Source organism: Drosophila mojavensis, unplaced genomic scaffold, assembly GCF_018153725.1.
Source record: "Drosophila mojavensis isolate 15081-1352.22 unplaced genomic scaffold, ASM1815372v1 contig_136, whole genome shotgun sequence".
NCBI classification, from domain to species: domain Eukaryota; kingdom Metazoa; phylum Arthropoda; class Insecta; order Diptera; family Drosophilidae; genus Drosophila; species Drosophila mojavensis.
The window spans coordinates 13325914-13343267 of NW_025318667.1; the positions used below are offsets into that span (position 1 = coordinate 13325914).

The following is a 17354-nucleotide window of genomic DNA, read 5'->3' on the forward strand; positions in this document are numbered from 1 at the left end:
AATCGATAGTATCCTGCTATCGTTCTCTTACTAGTATACGATACATCGATAGGAAGTAGGCTGCCATCTTGAAATTGTATTTTTTTTACCACAATCACAAATTAATTTTCTCTCTACGTAAGCGTGGTTGTGCTTGCCTGCTGCCTGGGAAAAGAAGTATATATAGTACATATATAAATTGTGTATACCTAGCGACGCAATTAATCGCTGGCATAAAGAAATTTGTATAAAATTTCAAAAATATTAACATATACATAAATATACACTATGCCCCGCTATCGTGAATGGGACTTGGCCTGCAAAGTCTACGTGGGCAATCTTGGCTCCTCGGCCTCCAAATATGAGATTGAGAACGCGTTCAGTAAATATGGACCCCTGCGTAATGTGTGGGTAGCACGCAATCCTCCTGGCTTCGCCTTCGTCGAATTCGAAGATCGTCGCGATGCAGAGGATGCGACACGAGGACTTGATGGCACACGCTGCTGTGGCACACGCATACGCGTCGAAATGTCTTCAGGCCGTTCACGTGAAGGACGCGGCGGTGGAGGCGGCGGTGGCCGACGCGGCGGACGCAGTGGCAGTGGAGGTGGCGGCGGTGCAGCTGCTCGTGCTGGTGACGCTGGCGGACGTTATAGGTGAGTGCAATCCCCTTTCTTCCCCTTGCATCTTAATTTGTTATATATATATGTACATTTAAGACTCTTTGTATATACCATGTATATACGTATATATTTATTTGTGTTGCGCATTGCATATGAGTTGGCGAAAAAAAACAGACAAGTATGAAAAATCGATTTGGGGCAAGCGAAAAAAAAAAAGACGTAAATGAAAACGGGCCCGCGCCAATGTGCGTATACATACAAGAAATATTGCAGTACCGGTTGTAAAAGTGAGCACAGCGCACACATGAACACACATACACACGGCATACACACACACAGACACAGATTTACAGTGTCGTGCGCATCAATTGTGTGCACCACGCGAGAGTTTCAAAAGTCCGAATATCAATAATCGATAAACCAGGGTTGGTGGACGCACAGCTTAACAGTCGATAGCTAATTCGCATTACGTTAAAATCCTTTAAGTACTTGATTGAAGGTTTCATCCACACCCGTTTGACCCGTTTGCCCGCTTGTTATTCAAATGCGGCCTCGCCGTTGTACAAAGATTTGTTGTGTTTTAGTGAAACACTTAGAAGTATCGCATATAATTAAATTTAAATTAAACAAGTACACCAGTAAAAATAGAACAAACCAATTAAAAACAATTCATCAACGATTGAGGCTCAGTTTTAATGTGGTTTCACAATCATTTTGCAGGATAAAGTCTTCTTCTACTACAAGCACAACAAGAACAACAACAACAGCTACTACTACTACTACTACTACTAGAACTTCTACTACTCCTCCTCTTCCTTCAACAAGTACAACTACTACAACAACAAGAACAACTTCACGTCTCATAACTACAACAACAACAAGAAAAACAGCTCCTGCTCCTCCTCTTACACACATTTCACCAACACCAACAACAACAACACGCCCAACCAAATTGTGCAGCTTTATGATAATTGTCGATTTCAACAAATACGATATATTCCGCTGACTGCAAAAAATAACAAGAAAAACAACAACACCACCAACAACAACAATAACTACAACAGCGACAGCAACACATCACAACAATAGCAACAAGAACACATGCTCTTCTTCGCAAGCTCTCTACAAAATCTTTGTACTTAACGTACGCATCTATTTGTCAGCTGAAGGGGCAGTCCAATCACCATCCACCATCAGCAGCAACAGCTACAACCTGCATCAGCATCAACTGCGACACCACACAACACAACATAATTCACACAACTCTCTCTTTCTCTATCTATCTCTCTCTCTCTCTCTCTCTCTTCTCTCTCTCTAACTCATCACACACCCATAAACGAGAACATAAACAACATGCTCTCACATTCACAAACACACACAAATCACCAAGTGCGACGTGGCAGCAAAGCGCAATTGTGGGGCCAGTCAATCAGTCGGTCAATCAAACGATCAATCAACGGCTTTTGACTGCAGCTGTCGTCGCAACTTCACCAATAAGCAACAACAACAGTCTTCATAGCTCATCATAAAATGCTTCTACTTTCGTACCAACAAGAACAACAACGACTTATGCTCTCTCACATATATTAACAACACTTATCAACAACACCACCACCACCACAACCAACAACTACAACAGCAACCAACCAACCAACCAACAACAACAAGCAAGTGCAACTACTGACCCAGCCAGCAATCAAATCTAACTCCAATTACACCAACAACCAATCAATCAACCAATCAATCAATCAATCAACCAACCAACCAACCAATCAATCAGCCAATCAATCAACCAGTCAGCCAATCAACCAATCAGCGCTTTGCAACAGCCAACAACCGTAGACAACAACTCTAGACTCAACTTCAACTTGCAGTCCTACACGCGTCTTCTGCAACGCTTCTCAGCCTCAACGGGTCTGCTTCTGTCCCCCACAGTATATCTGTATATATAAGATATATAAAATATATATATTTGTTGATCAATGAATGTATATATATATATATGTAAGAATCATCTTATGCTCATCTAGAAGCCAGCCTGCCACCAACAACAGCTACAACAGCCAACCAACAAGTACAACAACAACAACTTCAAGAACAGCCAACCAACAAGTACTACAACAACAACAACAACAACAGCTACTTCAACAACATGCAACAACTTAGGGCTCTCTTTTTGTTAATCATCTTTTATTTAATTTGTTGTTGCTCTAGCTTCGTAGCTCATTTCAGTTCTTGCACCCCTACCGGGTTGGCCATACCCCCCACCCCCCATATACCTTCCACCCCCTACAAATTAAAAAGCAAATACCCTGCGCCGAGCATCTCTGCATCACAGAAAAAAAAAGAAATGTCTATGAATCTTCAAATTCAGCTGCGCTGCGCTTCTTCACAACTTCAGCTTCAACTGCAACTGCAACAACTCCTCCTGCAACAACAACAACTACAACAACAACCACCAATAATCACCAACAACAAGAACAACAACAACCACCAACCACCACCTCCGAATTATCACGTAAAGCAACTACCAAAAAAAAAAAAAAAAATTCAAAAATCTAAAAAAAAAGCGTATGTAAAATTGCTACCAAAAATTATTTTTAGCTAAAAGAAATGCTATCAAATTTTAACTTTTAATTTTTTTTAGAACTTTTTTCGTTATTAACATTGCTGTATAATACCCTTGCCGCAACGAGTAGAATGCATATGCTAAGTTGATTTGTGACCTGGTGTCCTTCCGTGCGTTCAACATTTCCGTTTCTGGCCTATATGAACTCATCATCCAGTGAATCAATCTTAATGAAACTTGGCATAGATGCTGCTAATTGCTGCAGTCAGCATATATGTTGAAGTTGGTTGGATCGTATCACTATATCATCAGTTTAATAAGGAAGCGATGAGCAGGCTAACCCACACAGTGCATAGACTATCGATACAGTGAAGCCTCGCATATTGGAATGTTATGATTTGTAATTATTTGATTCTCACAAATTTCATTGTAAATTCGAATTCGAATCAGTTCCAATTGTTGTGTGTTCACTGTATGCAGATCCTTAAGCATTTGCCGATGTCAGCTGTCAGCAAAGGTATTTAGTCTTCGGCTGAGCCGTTGTTAACAGTATTTTCTATCGTTTTCTTTTCATTTTGGATCGTTTATCGTTATTGTTTATATTGTTTGTTTGTGTACATTGTTGTTGTTCCTTAACACACATACACACGCAAACAGCCAAAGTCACACACACACACATGCGCGAATGCAGTAACAAATGTGAAGGAACTTACCTCAGGCTATCCCCCCTTTTCTCAGCTCCTCTCTCTCTTGTCTCTGTGTATGTGCATGCGTGCGTGCGTGTGTGAATGTGTGTGTATGTGTATTAGTGTAAGCAACAGCTGCAGCAGCAGTAACTAGAGCATCAATACACTTGAGCACCTATTACAGTAACAACAATCGAGTGTTGCAACTACAGCGACAACAGCAACAACAACATCAACAAGAACAACAGCAACTAGTACAACATTCTTCTCTCAGTCTGCTATGCTCATCCAACACTGAACTCACCCAACACCACCACAGCTACTACTACGTTAATGTATGTTGTTTGTTTTTGTTTTTGGTTATGTTTTTTTTTTTTACCACCAAAAGAGGAAAAGAGACCAGCCAAATGCCCCCCTGCCGAAAGTAGCATTCTCTCTCTTTATCTCCCTCTCTCTCTATATACATATATATATGTATATGTATATGTGTATATGTATATGTATCTCTCTCAGCTCAGCTCAACGCAGCGCCACAGCCAACAGACAAACTGCGAGAGCATCACGAAAAGCAACCACCAAGACCAACCAACCAACCAACCAATCAACCAACCACCAACTCCTCTCAGAGCTTCTCCATAGAATATCAGTAAAAAAATATATATATATTAAATGAGAACAAACCCATAAACTGAGAAATGGAGGCTCAGTTTTTCAACATTTTTTATAAAATGAAATGACAACCAAATACCAAATTTGATGTCTCAAATTGCTTATTTAAAAAAAAAAAAACTATTTAATTTGTATTTTTCTCTCTCTCTTTCTCGCTCTTCTCTTTTCTCTCTCGCTCGCGCTTCTTCTCGCTCTCTGTATCTTATCACTCACTCTCACTCATGCGCTCCTGCCGTGTGTCTGTCTGAAATCATATTAAAAAAAAAACATCGTATCCGTCATCCTGCAACAAATTAAACTCCATCCCATCCCATCCATTCCAATCGCGCCCACCCACCACAAACACCAATCTACTTACAGGTCACGCTCACCCAGACGCTCTCGCACCCGCAGTCGCAGCTTCTCACGTGATCGACGCAGCCGTTCGGACTCGAGGGATCGCCACTAGGTGAAGGTGCCAGCCAACCCAGCAACAACAAATGCAGCAGCAACAACAACATTAGGAACAGATCAGCAGGAACAGACACACACACACACACACACACATATTGACACACATGCATACGCACACACACACACACAGACAGACACAAGTGTCTACTAAAAATTGTCCTATCGTAGTGAGTTTTTTTTTTGTTTCTATATAAAAGTAGAATCGTAAATTTCGACAGCTACACTCAAAGCAAACAAAAAAAAAAAAAAAAAAAAATAGAAAATATTAAGAAAAACAAAACAAAAGAAATACCAAATAAGCAAAGAGTTACAAAATAACAAAAGAAGTAAAATATATAAATAAATAATAAATATGAAATTATAAAATATATTTAAATAAATTCGAGAACCAGTTTGTTGCTGCGTATTTAGCTAGTAAGTGCTTAGAGATTAAAGAGAGGAAACAAGCGGGAGACAACTGCATCTACAACTACACAGACACTCACCCACACACACACACATATATAAAACACTTGGAATACACCCACTTCGTCAACCACCACATGGGAGAGCGGAAGGTACGAGTATTTTGTGAATGTTTCTTTAAATCTATTATTTTCAAGTATATAAATATATATATACATATATATATTTTCTTTTCTTTCACAAATTGTAAAAAAATGAATTAAGACGATTTAAGGTGAACATAATAAAAAGAAGAAAAAAAAGAAAACAAGTGCGAGAAAACATGATTTTTAATTGAAACTTAACATATGAAGCGTAAGTATTGTAGAGTTTTCTAACTACAATATAAGCTCTTTAATAATCCAATGAAGAGCTAACTAACCACTACATAAGCCCTCCATATTCCACTTCACAGACTTATATAGAGACTGTATACGTCAATGTATTAGATAGATCTACAAGCTCTATATAGGAACAATGCAGAAACAATCCATGGGGATTGTCAGCGCATCTAAACCAGCTCAACTTGAAGAGCTGTAGAATGCAATAGAATGAGGAATAAATTTAGATTTAACAAAAATCTGCCACAAATTAAACTGAAAACTTCCGTAAACTATAAAATTGATAATGGATATGCTATCATAGTGGATCAGCTAAACGCAGTATACATATAGAAGAGCAGAAGGCAGCGGAAAGTTGAAGTCTTTAAAGCAGTGAAAGAGACTTAATATTTTATATACATATATTTTAGCAACTTAACTATATATTGATATATTGTAGATTGATTAATGAATATAGATAGTATTTGGGATTAAAGAGTATGGGCTATGACAATGAATCAGAGGTCATTTACAAGTAAAAAATTGCATACTTTTGGGTGCGATGAAATTTCCATCAAACCAATTTCGAATTCTGAATGCCAATTGTATTTGTATATCTGTATATATATAATATTATTCATAATAATAATTGATCAACAATAACACAATAGATAACATTTAGTCGGGATATTTAGCTTGTATATATGTACGTATGTATATCCACATCTGATTAATATATATGTATATATATTACTAACAATATCATATTGAATGCAACAAAGCAAACAATTGAACAAATATTATTGTCAAATTTTGTAATGTGCCTCAATTCTTAAAAAAAAAACAAAAAACAAAACAAACCATAAACATATGGCCAATATACATAGGTATATATCTACATATAGATAAACATTTGTCTCGAAATTCAAAAACGTATATCAGATCCACGATATTACATAAATGGGATTTGATTTTCACTAAGTTTTATTACTCGTAATTTTCAAAATTAAAAAAAAAAAAAAATTTGTTTTTTGGTTAATGACTCGAGTGTACGCAATCTACTTATACTTCTTCATGAACTCGGCGTGGAATACGCGGAATTTCTCCATCATTTCCTTCAATACATTCGTCTGTGGTAAAATGGTACTACGGAAGTGATAGGTGCCGGGCAACTGGCCAAATCCGCTGCCAGGCACAATGCAAATACCTGCCAAGAGAGAGAGAGAGAGATGGGTTATATGGAGCTCTTCTATGATATTCATTGTGGATTACTCACCTGTCGTCTCGAGCAGCTCGAATGCGTAGAAAACATCCGGCAGCATGTTCTTAGCCTTGGCCGCCTCGACAGCCTTGGGTGGTATCTCAATCTTGGGGAACACATACATGGCGCCCTGCACCGGATTCACCGTGTAGCCTTCGAAGCTGCTCAGCGTTTTGTAGACCAATTCGGCACGCTCTTTGAGCGCATTCAATACCTCGGATTTCTCCTTTTCGAAGAGCTCATACGATGGCTCCCCGGGAGTGGGTGGATTCACGAGCGCACTGATTGCCACCTGACCGGCGGTGGTGCTGCAGAGCTGGGCCGTAATCGATTTGGTGAGCACCGCCTTGACTTCGGGGCACAAGTTCAGCACCTCCATGTAGCCGCCGCGTATGCCGCACTCGCCGAGGTAGCCCTTCGAAACGGACAGGAAGCTGACCAACTCCTGCTGGCGATGCGGTCCGCCCATCTCGTTCATGACCTGCTTGAACGAGTAGAACTTGGAGTTCTTGTCATACACGTTCGCCTGGTACACCTCATCGGCCAGGATCACAAGCTTGTTTTCATATGCAAACTTGATAATCTCGACGATATTCTCGCGGGTGAGCACCTGTCCGGTGGGATTGCCCGGATTGATGACAACCAGCACACGCGGGCTGCACTTCTTCTTCGATTCCTCGTACGCTCGCTGCAGCTCCTTGCGATCGAGTCCCCAGCATCTGGCCTCGTCCAAGAAATAATCCACACGGCACATGCCCAGCTCTGTGATGGTCGCCGAGTACAGTGGATACTGTGGTATGGGCACCATAATGCCGGGCGGCAGACCGCCAACCGGGCAGCTGTATTCAATAAAAGAAATTGATTACAGTTATGTCGGGTTGCAACGGATATAACTCTAATTGAGATGCTAGAATTTACTAGTTCAATGGCTCAATAATCGTGAACCAAAACTAGGATGATTAACAGATCGCACATAATCGATTGAACAACATTTAAATAATTTGAAATAGGTTGTTCATAAGCACAGTTTGATCCCACTTTACTTAATTGAAACTGCTTAAGAGCAAGTTCTTTTAAAGGCTACCAAAGAACTAGTTCAAAATTTGAACAAATATTAGATGATGCTTTCTATAGACAAAACTAACTTGATAAACCAATGGTAGCACTATCTATTCAGTTTTGAATCAAAAGAACTATTTCTTCGTTCCAGTTCAAAGCTGACTAGTAGCTAGAATTTAGTTTATGAACTATTAGAAATACTTCAATAATACTAATTAGCTACATCCTATAACTGTCAGTTTGCTAGTAATTGAACTAGTTCCAGTTCCTTTGCGTATACTCACTTGAGCAGAGCCAGAATGCTCTTAATGCCCGGCGACGCACCACCGGTCAAATAAATATTCTGATAATCGGCGGGCACGCCATTGTCACGCTTCTCTAGGAAGGCGGCGACCTGACGACGTACAAACTCCAAGCCAGCTGAATCGGTATAGGAACCCATCGAACCACCCGAACAGGCGGCGAGCAGATCACAAGCGCGCTTCTTGATGTCGTCCGGATATTCGGGGGAGTTCAACAGACGCGGTTCCATGGTCAAAGCCATCAGCTATAGCAAAGCAAAGCGAGTGATTACTGTACTGTCTAAAGGCCTATATATATATATATATACACATATAGCTAGCTCTTTCACTCACCTGCCTTAAGTAGGTCAAAGGCTTTTGGCCCATCGCATGGCAATCGCCAATGTTGGCCCGGATGACCCGGTCGAATGGCTTCTGAACACCCTGCAAGCGCAAGAAATAAAATACAGAATATAATAATAATAATTAAATAACTAAATAATAATTGGTACGTATTAATATGATTAGAGCCCAGTCGCCCGATTGGAATGAGGCTCTAATATGATTTTAATGCGCCGTCGTGCGAATCGAATATGTTAATCAAGATATGCAGTTTGTTTATTTTTTTTCTATTCCGACTCGCTCTGTTTTGGCCAAATTAGTTGGCTCATTAGCAAAGGCGGCAATCAAACAATTACGGCTAATCACAATTTCGTATTCAATTAAATCTAATACCCAAAACTAGCTCGGCCATAAAATTAAACATAATTATGGCCACGAAGCGAACCAGTTCCAATGTGTGAACCATAATTCAATAAAGCGAAACTTAAGCCTCAAGTGAGAGAGAGAGAGAAAGAGAGAGAGTATGCGTGAGTGAGAAAGGGAGAAAATTGCTAATAATTTCTTGCTATAAAAACAACTTTGATATGTTTACTATAAAGATTAAATAGACTGTTGCCCACTTTTGCTATAAGACGAGCTTAAAGTTGATCAAAGGATAATTGCGATGTAGTTCTTACTATAAAATGAAGTTTTATATCTGAAGCACAAGGAAGGTTGTTGCCATAAAGTCGAATATGAATACATTCTTTACTATAAAGTGATATCTAAAGACCAGCTTAAATATGATTTCTTTAAATTAGAAATTAGATGTGTAAAGCTAGCGAAACTTTGCTTAAAAGACAAATTTAGACTTATAAAAATTTCAATTAATCTCGTGCTATAAAACCAGAATCAGAAAATCCAATTACTTCTTGCTATAAAAACATTAGTTACACATTTATAAAAGCTCAACGAAAGTCCAATATACTCGCTTCACTTTATGAGCGAGCATACGTACAATTTAGTTCATCTGCTAAAGTGAAGTAAAAACATATACCTCTTAATTGAATGTGAGACTTAATTGCCATTTGAAATGTAAACTGGAGAGAAAGGGGAGAGAGAGAGAGAGAGAGAGAGAGAGAGAGAGAGAGAGAGAGAGAGAGAGAGAGAGGGAGAGACAGAAGGGCTGGTCGGAGGCGTCAAGTAGTTGACAATGCAAGTGCATATACTAAATATAGTATATATATTATATTGTATGTATGTATGTGTGCATGCCAATAAGTAATTCGAGTGCAAGTGGGGGCTTACATTACCCAAACTGTGCGATTTGAGGGGACTGCGGGTCACCACAGCGGGCAGGGGTTTGGGGGTTGGGGTTGGGGTTGGTGCTGTACAGCAAGTCGTATGAGTAATTTATTATTTGAATGAAAAATACAAGCAGAACTGAGCAGAGAACAGAATGCCTGGCAAATCACGAACCACAAATTAAGTCATGCATACACACATACACACACACACACACGCACACACATAGCTGCTATAACTGCACAAATGCAACAACAAGTGTGGAAAGAGCGTAAAGCCAATGATGGGCAATGTAACGCCCGCAAGCACCACAATAGAAATCAACAGAATGTTAGCGAAGTTAACAACAGGCGGCAGAAAGAGGGAGAGAGAGAGAGAGAGATAGAGATAGTGAGTGAGCAATGTTAGCTATGTTCAAGTCGACTTTTGTATACCCTCCCCCATAGACATATGTATGTATTTGAGTTATAATACTGCGATTTTGATAAGTCTTTGCTTAAAAGGCTTTCAGAAAAACATGCAAGTAAATAATATGGTCCATAAGCTTTTGCTTTTTATTTATAAAATTCTATAAGCTTTTATATATTATATATATTTGCATATTTGTGACTGTCTCTCAAGATATATGCTTTATTTTTCATACACATATGTATGTATACATATAGTTAAAAATTTAGTGATATAAACAAAAATTCAATTCATCATTGTTCAAGATATCTTATATCGTAAGAGTTCATATGTGGTATGATGAATGAACAATATACATATGCATGTATATATAAATATGTTATAAACTTTAATTTACTACTTAGCGGATTAATATTAATGAATTATTTTCAAGCTCATTCTGCATGCTACTAATATATATACTTATATTTCAATTGTTAATTCTGTATATATTCTTATATACCTAAGATTGCAAAAACTTTTTCATCTAGTGCCTGTTTTATACACATACACATACACATACATACATACACATCTCTTAACCAAACAATAAAGGTGTGTACAGGTGCATAGCGAGCTACGCGTGTGTGTGTGTGTGTGTGCGTGTGTGTGTATGCGTGTGTGAGTGCTCCGCACTTAGTTCAATTTGTTAACGTTCATTTGCTAATATGGCAATCGAGGCATTTATCACTGTTCGAAGCAAATCAGAAAAAGAGGGCAGGCTGAGATCGAAGAGAGCGAAACTGGCAGAGTAATTGAGAGATAGTGAGCGTGGGCTGTGGGTCAAATCAAAGTCAATAAGCTAAACCCAATAAAAAACTAATATCAAATTTAATGAGCGAAAAACGAATATGGGAATACTTTAAGTACATTCTTATACGAAAACCCTTGAAGCAAATTTACAGCGTATTAACATTACGCAGAAAGCCTAAGCACATCAATCAAACATGATGTTGCTTAAAAACGTTAAGAAAAACAACTGTTAAGCTCACTTGCATATATCAATAACAGGCAGCCCATATCATAGATGATTTGCAACTTAACAGAGTAACATTATGTTAATGTATTACAGCAATACTTCACGTTTATACATTTTTGGCGGCTCGTCTTATCTGCAACTACGCTTCATTTCAACATTCAAAATAATTCCAATACATACATATGCACATATGTATGTGTGTACACGCCACTATAAGAGATCAAAAGTTTACGTATGTATGTATGTAGGCATGTCTCCCTATATATATGTATGTACATATGCATGTGTGTATTATAACAATGTCAAGCATTTTCTATTGACAGACGCTTGGATTGCCTATTTGGCAAGTTGTCAAATTGTTGGAAGTGCGTGTTTATCATAAGCAGCGCAGAGCCGGCTGAACGAGTTTGATAAAACGCAAAAACAACAACAGCAGCAAATGCCACCGTGTAGAAGAGAAATAAAATTATGCATGAAAGAGCAAGTGATGCGAATGAGGAAGTGAACCAAGTGGATGCAAAGGAAGGGGAAGCAAAGCAATAGTAGCAACAGTAGAGAGTAGCAGCAACAGTAGAGAGCAGCAACAGACAGAACAAAATGTAAAAAGTTGAAATGAGAAAGAACGTAAGCTAAACAATGGAAGAGACATGGTGGCATACAGACACGCACGCACATACATTTAATTACGTTCATGTAGGCACATACATATACATACATATATGTATGTAAGTATTAACTGCTGCAGTTTAGCGTGCACAACGGGACATGTTGGGGAAGACGAGGTGGGGGTAAAGCGCATTGTTAGTTTTAGCTCATCAAATTCGAAGAGAATTTATTTTGCGTTGCGCTGGAATATAACAACAAAGTCGAACAAAAATATGACAATACGAAAATGTGTGGGTGGGTGTCTTCTATTATGTCTTCTATTATTTACACACTTATTTACATATGTATACGTACATATACACGTATTTACATACATACATATGTAGTAAATATAAACTTGCCTAATCACTTAATTTCTAATCATATAATTTCGAAAAGACCCTTTTTTCGGGTGCCCACTGTAGCTGTGAAGTCAAAGCTCATGCGCATGTTTGTTGCCATTTGTTTGTTTGATAACAACGCCCCATGCAATTGGCAAACAGCATCCATATCAGCCATCCCAAAAGCCCCACAACACTCCCAAACCCACCCTTGCTCAACTTATATAAGCGAAAAGAAAGCCCCAGTAGCGCTGGCTGATGCTGCCGGTGTTTTGAAGGACGTTCACTGAACTTGACTTTCACAAAATTGGGCACTGGGTGGGCAGAACGAAAAATTAAAAGAAGTGAAGAGGAGTAGAAAGTGAGAGGAGAGTGAGAGAGCGCATAGCAATAAGCGTATGTGGTGCGTATTTATAGCTTAAGCCGAACCAAATTGAAATTTAAAAGCAGATAATTGAAAAAATGTGACCCCAATTACAAGTGCTGGAATAAAGATGGGAATGATGGAATGATAATGAATCAATGATGAAACAATAATTAGAGCCAGCTGCCGATGGTAAATAGTTTCATAAAAATAATTTTATGAACATGATGATGTTCAATTGTTAAGGCAATAGAGCTTATCAAATTCAAGATAAGCTTCAAAATTACCGATAAATATACCGTAGATGCTTCGAACATAGTGTGTAATTGCTCTAACTGTTCTATAAGTATGAGAATGGAATTAAATTAACCTTCAAGTTTAATAAATGACAAGAAAGAGTTAAAAGATAATTGAAAGTTTTAAATTTACATTTTCCACATGGTCTTATACAAATTCCAAACACATTTTTTCCCACTCACATTCGCAAAGCCAGCACTCAAATGAAGGGATAACAATTGCGCCAAATGCAAACAATTTATAAGTGCGAAACGTAGTGAGAGAAAATAACACCAAAGCACACTTAAAAAAAAAACAACAACAATAACCGCGACGGTACATCGTCGCGCTCGGTAGATGGCGTGTGTGTAAGCACGCAATGTACATTCAGAGAGCAGCTTTCCAGCAAACTGGAAAGGGTGAAGCGCACTTACCTTCAACAGTTCCTTTTCAATTTCTCCGGCGCGTATAACGATCGGTCCACGAACCGCATACTCCATGGCCTTATAGTTGGCATTGATGTTGCCCATGGAGAGGACCTTCTCATTGCTAGCGGTGGACATGTTGCTATATAGAAAAAGGGCGGAATAAACGGGAAAAGGAAATCAAAAATTAAAGTTCACAGCTTAATGTCAAATGCAAACTCGTTCGGCTTTGCCTCCGGTTGGCACTACAAAAATATATTGAAAATAAACAAAACAAAATCGAAAACCACGTAAAAAAGAAAGAAAAAAAAAGACGAAACAACGAGCAAAGAATAAATTTTTGGGGACTACTAACCGAACAGGAGCGTTAAACGGTGAATGGCTACCACGCGCGTTCAATGCTTCAGCTTGACTGCAGCGTCGCGTCGCTGTCGCTGTCGTTGCCGTCGTCGACGCCGTTGTGGCTGTAGCTGCTGTCGCTGGCTTTTGAGCGCTGTTATTGTTATGTAGCAGCGATTTCCAGCGTCGAATGGCAACGCTCGACGGCAGTTTACATTGTTGCTGCAGCTGACAGATGCGACCACTGCTATGCTCCAGATGCGGCAGCCCCGATGTCACAACTGCAGTGGCAGCACGCTGTAGCGTTGACGGATTCCTTAATAGTTGGCGACTCATTTTCCTCACGGTTAATTTCTCCTGGCTACTTCGAATTTAATTACTGTAAAAACAAACGCACACACACAATTCTAGAAAGAGAAACAGCAAAAGAGAGTGCCTGTCGTTAAGTGAGATACATAAAATGGTTTGAACACAAAAGTCCAGTGCAAAAAGCGAAAAGGCGAAAAAGCACCACCACCAAGTACACACATATACGCTCGACTCGTCTTAAATGCGCGTTTGCTGTGTGTATAAGAGCGTACGCTTAAACTCGATTTATAAGAGTTTGAAAACTTGGTTTGGCATTGGTATTGACATTAACCTTGCCATTGGTAAAATATATAAACACACAGATGTATGTATGTGTATATATATATATTTATGGTTGCTTGTTCGTATCTTTGTGTGCTATCAAACGCGATAAGCTAACCAAAATAAATTTATGGCATCGATACACACACACACACACGTATACCCCCAACCGTAGCGGCTACAATTCAATTATATAGAGAGAAAAAAAAACAATTAACTGGTTCTGTTGCCAAGACACAGTCGTTTCTGATAAAAGCTAATTATAAATTTTATTTTTATAAGTATAAGAGCTAGGCAAATCCTTTTGAGCTTTCTAACGGACATTGAGCATTTCGTTTATTGGTTCGCATGGTCACACTGCAGTTTCTTTTGTTTGACAAGCTATCGATAGTAATCGATAATGACGATCGTTGACAAATTTGAATTTTATTTTGCGACTATCTTCAAGGAATCTTTCCTTCATCTTAGCCAATTTAAAAAGTTTTATGATTTTGTTTGTTATTTTCTTGCATGACGGTGGCTTTTGCTTGGCCCCATTTAGATAGCACTTGGATTATGCATAAGATTTAATGGGTCTATGGTGGGCTATATATGTAAACACACGCTATAAGTGGCGCTATCAAAATTTCATGGACTTTTGACTTTCAGTCTGACAGACAACAAAAACACGTCTTATCAGTGACGTCTTAGCCTAAGTCCAAACAGATCCGAGCTTATGTTATAGATTTGCTATATTTGTATAAACAAATATATTAGACTATATACTTGTGTATATATGTATATATAGAACAAGGCCTTGTTGGCAATAATTTTGCACTTTGGATTCACAATTGCGCAATTGAGACTGTGCTATGAAAGTGTTTGCCAAAAAGATCATGAAAAAAACAATACAATTACAGGTATAAATAATGCATAATATATGAATATCTATATCCACATTTATGTATGTGTGTATATATGAAATATTATCTATACACAACTAAAAAGAGATGCGAAAAAGCTTTACCAAAAAGAAATGCCATCAACTTTTTGGCTCTTTTGTTGGTATAGTATTCTAAAATAAATAAAATGAATAAGCAACTTTACGATGAGCTTTTGAGTGCTTTAGAAGCTTCCTAAAGTTGCTTAGATTGCGCTTATAAATACTATCAAACTACAATAAATTAATATTTGGAAACTGAAAATAAGCAAAGCAAGCCTTTATGGGTGTAAGGGCTTATTAAAGCTCGGTTTAAGGGAAGAGAGCTGAATTGGGTTTACTTTTTTACTGATATATAACCTAGAATAGACTCGATAGAAAAAAGCAGAGCTTAAAACTTAAGTCGGGTTTTAAAATTAGCGTATTATTAAGCTTTAAATAAACCAACAAATTAGGATCGATGAATGCTTAAGTAGTCTACTTGAGCTTTTCTTAAAAATATTAGGAATTATGCATTAAGCCGAGCTTTAAGCTGTTACATTTTGTATTGCAAACTTTGTTAATTTTGCTTTTTAGTCGCAGTGTATATACGGACATATGCACTATAAGAGTGTATAAATCAACATAAAATAGAAGAAATAAAAAAAAATAGAAAAAAGCAAAATTAATATAATCAATATGCTGTTATCAAAACCATCAGTTAGCACCTGCGTTCAGGTGCTAAAAGGGCGCGTCAACAATGCTATCGCATATATTTATAGCCCAGCATATGTCTCCACTGAGCTCCATTGTTCTGCACATGCATGAAATCAATAGAATATTAAATGTAATCTGATTGGACTAGCGATATCTGGTTATGCAATGAGAGCAGCTGCTCCAATTGCAATATTCCAGTGGGAAGAGTCCAACTATGCAAATGGCATTCGGCATTCGGTATTTGACCTTGTGCAGATAAGATATGAATTGTATTTAATTAAGCCGCAAGTAACAGAAAAAATATAAATAAACAAACAAAAAAATTAATAAACGCAGGTGCAACAAAAGAAAAGTGGCGCCAAGCCAATTGACACATCAGCTAACCTAATTGGAATCCAGCTGTTGCTTTTGTTTAGCCGCTCTGCCGATTGGGAAAATTGGTGAGAATTGCGGTGTTTCGCACGCAATCCAATTGGAGGCGGCACGCAAAACGGCAAATTGAATCAAAGGCTATAATTTATGACTATTTACCGTTCTCGCACTTAACCTCAAGACCTTTTTGTTATAAATTATTTACTTTTCGCGTCTGTATACGTGTGCATGTACTTGCATGTGTGTGTCTGTGTGTTTTTGTGTTTGACTGGCGTGAGTGTATCTGTGTAATTAGATCAAGAGCAGTTGGCATAGCGTGCACTTTTGATAAAATCGATTTTTGCACTTTTTGCAGTTGGATATACGCACCTGGTCCAATTGGAAATAGTATGTCGGTCAGCAGTTGATTATCTAATTGGTAGCAAACACGGCTGCCGCTGCTGTACGCTGTACGCTGCTGCTGCTGCTGCTGCTGTACGGTTGTCAACTGGCGTTGATTTTAATCCGTTTGTTTGTTGTGATTTTCGCGTTTGGTTCAAGCGAGAAATCAAATTGATTACATACACATATGTACACACATGTATATGTGTGCGTTTGTGTTTGCATATATGCAAGCGAAAAAAATTATTAATAAACTTATCTGCGCATATTTCTGTGTGTACATACCCCACATACACTAATAAGATTTCATAAATAAATTCTCCAAGGTGCCCGTGTGTGTGCGCGTCTCTCTGTGTGTGTGTGAGTGTGTGTGCATGTATGTGGGAAGCCGAACCAAATAGCGCCAGTGTGCTCCAATGTTTTGAATTTTGACAATGAAATGGGAACAGCTGTTGGTTGCCAGGAACGACAATATTTCGATAACTTAACAATCAGCTCGCCGCCTCCTCTGACAGTGCTGCTAAACAGCGCTTTCTTACTTTCCCAACACCCGTGGGCTATCGATAATTG

At 38.5% G+C, this 17354-nt stretch overlaps 2 protein-coding genes across 3 annotated transcripts; one reads left to right on the forward strand and one right to left on the reverse strand.

Annotated features, from left to right (window-relative positions):
* Nucleotides 1–89: 89 nt before the first annotated feature.
* LOC6583746 (RNA-binding protein 1) lies at nt 90–5064 on the forward strand. 2 transcript variants are annotated; one of them, XM_032731988.2, is made up of 2 exons: nt 90–635; nt 1323–5064. In XM_032731988.2, exons 1-2 carry the CDS (start codon nt 268–270, stop codon nt 1606–1608), a joined length of 654 nt encoding a protein of 217 aa, XP_032587879.1. In that variant the 5' UTR covers nt 90–267; the 3' UTR covers nt 1609–5064. The 2 variants fall into 2 exon arrangements, with proteins under 2 accessions (XP_032587879.1, XP_002009411.1); XM_002009375.4 differs by having other exon boundaries at nt 100–635; nt 4887–5064.
* Nucleotides 5065–6151: 1087 nt separating this feature from the next.
* On the reverse strand, nt 6152–17229 carry LOC6583747 (alanine aminotransferase 1). Its single transcript, XM_002009376.4, has 8 exons — nt 17070–17229; nt 16773–16890; nt 13803–14193; nt 13457–13589; nt 8699–8788; nt 8348–8610; nt 7020–7843; nt 6152–6950 (listed from the first exon to the last, which is right to left on the reverse strand). Exons 3-8 carry the CDS (start codon nt 14120–14122, stop codon nt 6802–6804), a joined length of 1779 nt encoding a protein of 592 aa, XP_002009412.4. The 5' UTR covers nt 14123–14193; nt 16773–16890; nt 17070–17229; the 3' UTR covers nt 6152–6801.
* Nucleotides 17230–17354: the final 125 nt, after the last annotated feature.

What these genes read in the sequence shown, in the direction of transcription:
- LOC6583746 (XM_032731988.2), top strand. Translation starts at nt 268, where the DNA reads ATGCCCCGCTATCGTGAATGGGACTTGGCCTGCAAAGTCTACGTGGGC. An exon ending in GACGCTGGCGGACGTTATAG is followed by an intron (nt 636 to 1,322) that starts GTGAGTGCAATC and finishes ATCATTTTGCAG; the next exon opens with GATAAAGTCTTCTTCTACTA.
- LOC6583747 (XM_002009376.4), bottom strand. Translation starts at nt 14,122, where the DNA reads ATGAGTCGCCAACTATTAAGGAATCCGTCAACGCTACAGCGTGCTGCC. An exon ending in CCGTTTAACGCTCCTGTTCG is followed by an intron (nt 13,590 to 13,802) that starts GTTAGTAGTCCC and finishes TTTTCTATATAG; the next exon opens with CAACATGTCCACCGCTAGCA. An exon ending in CTTTGACCTACTTAAGGCAG is followed by an intron (nt 8,611 to 8,698) that starts GTGAGTGAAAGA and finishes GCTTTGCTATAG; the next exon opens with CTGATGGCTTTGACCATGGA.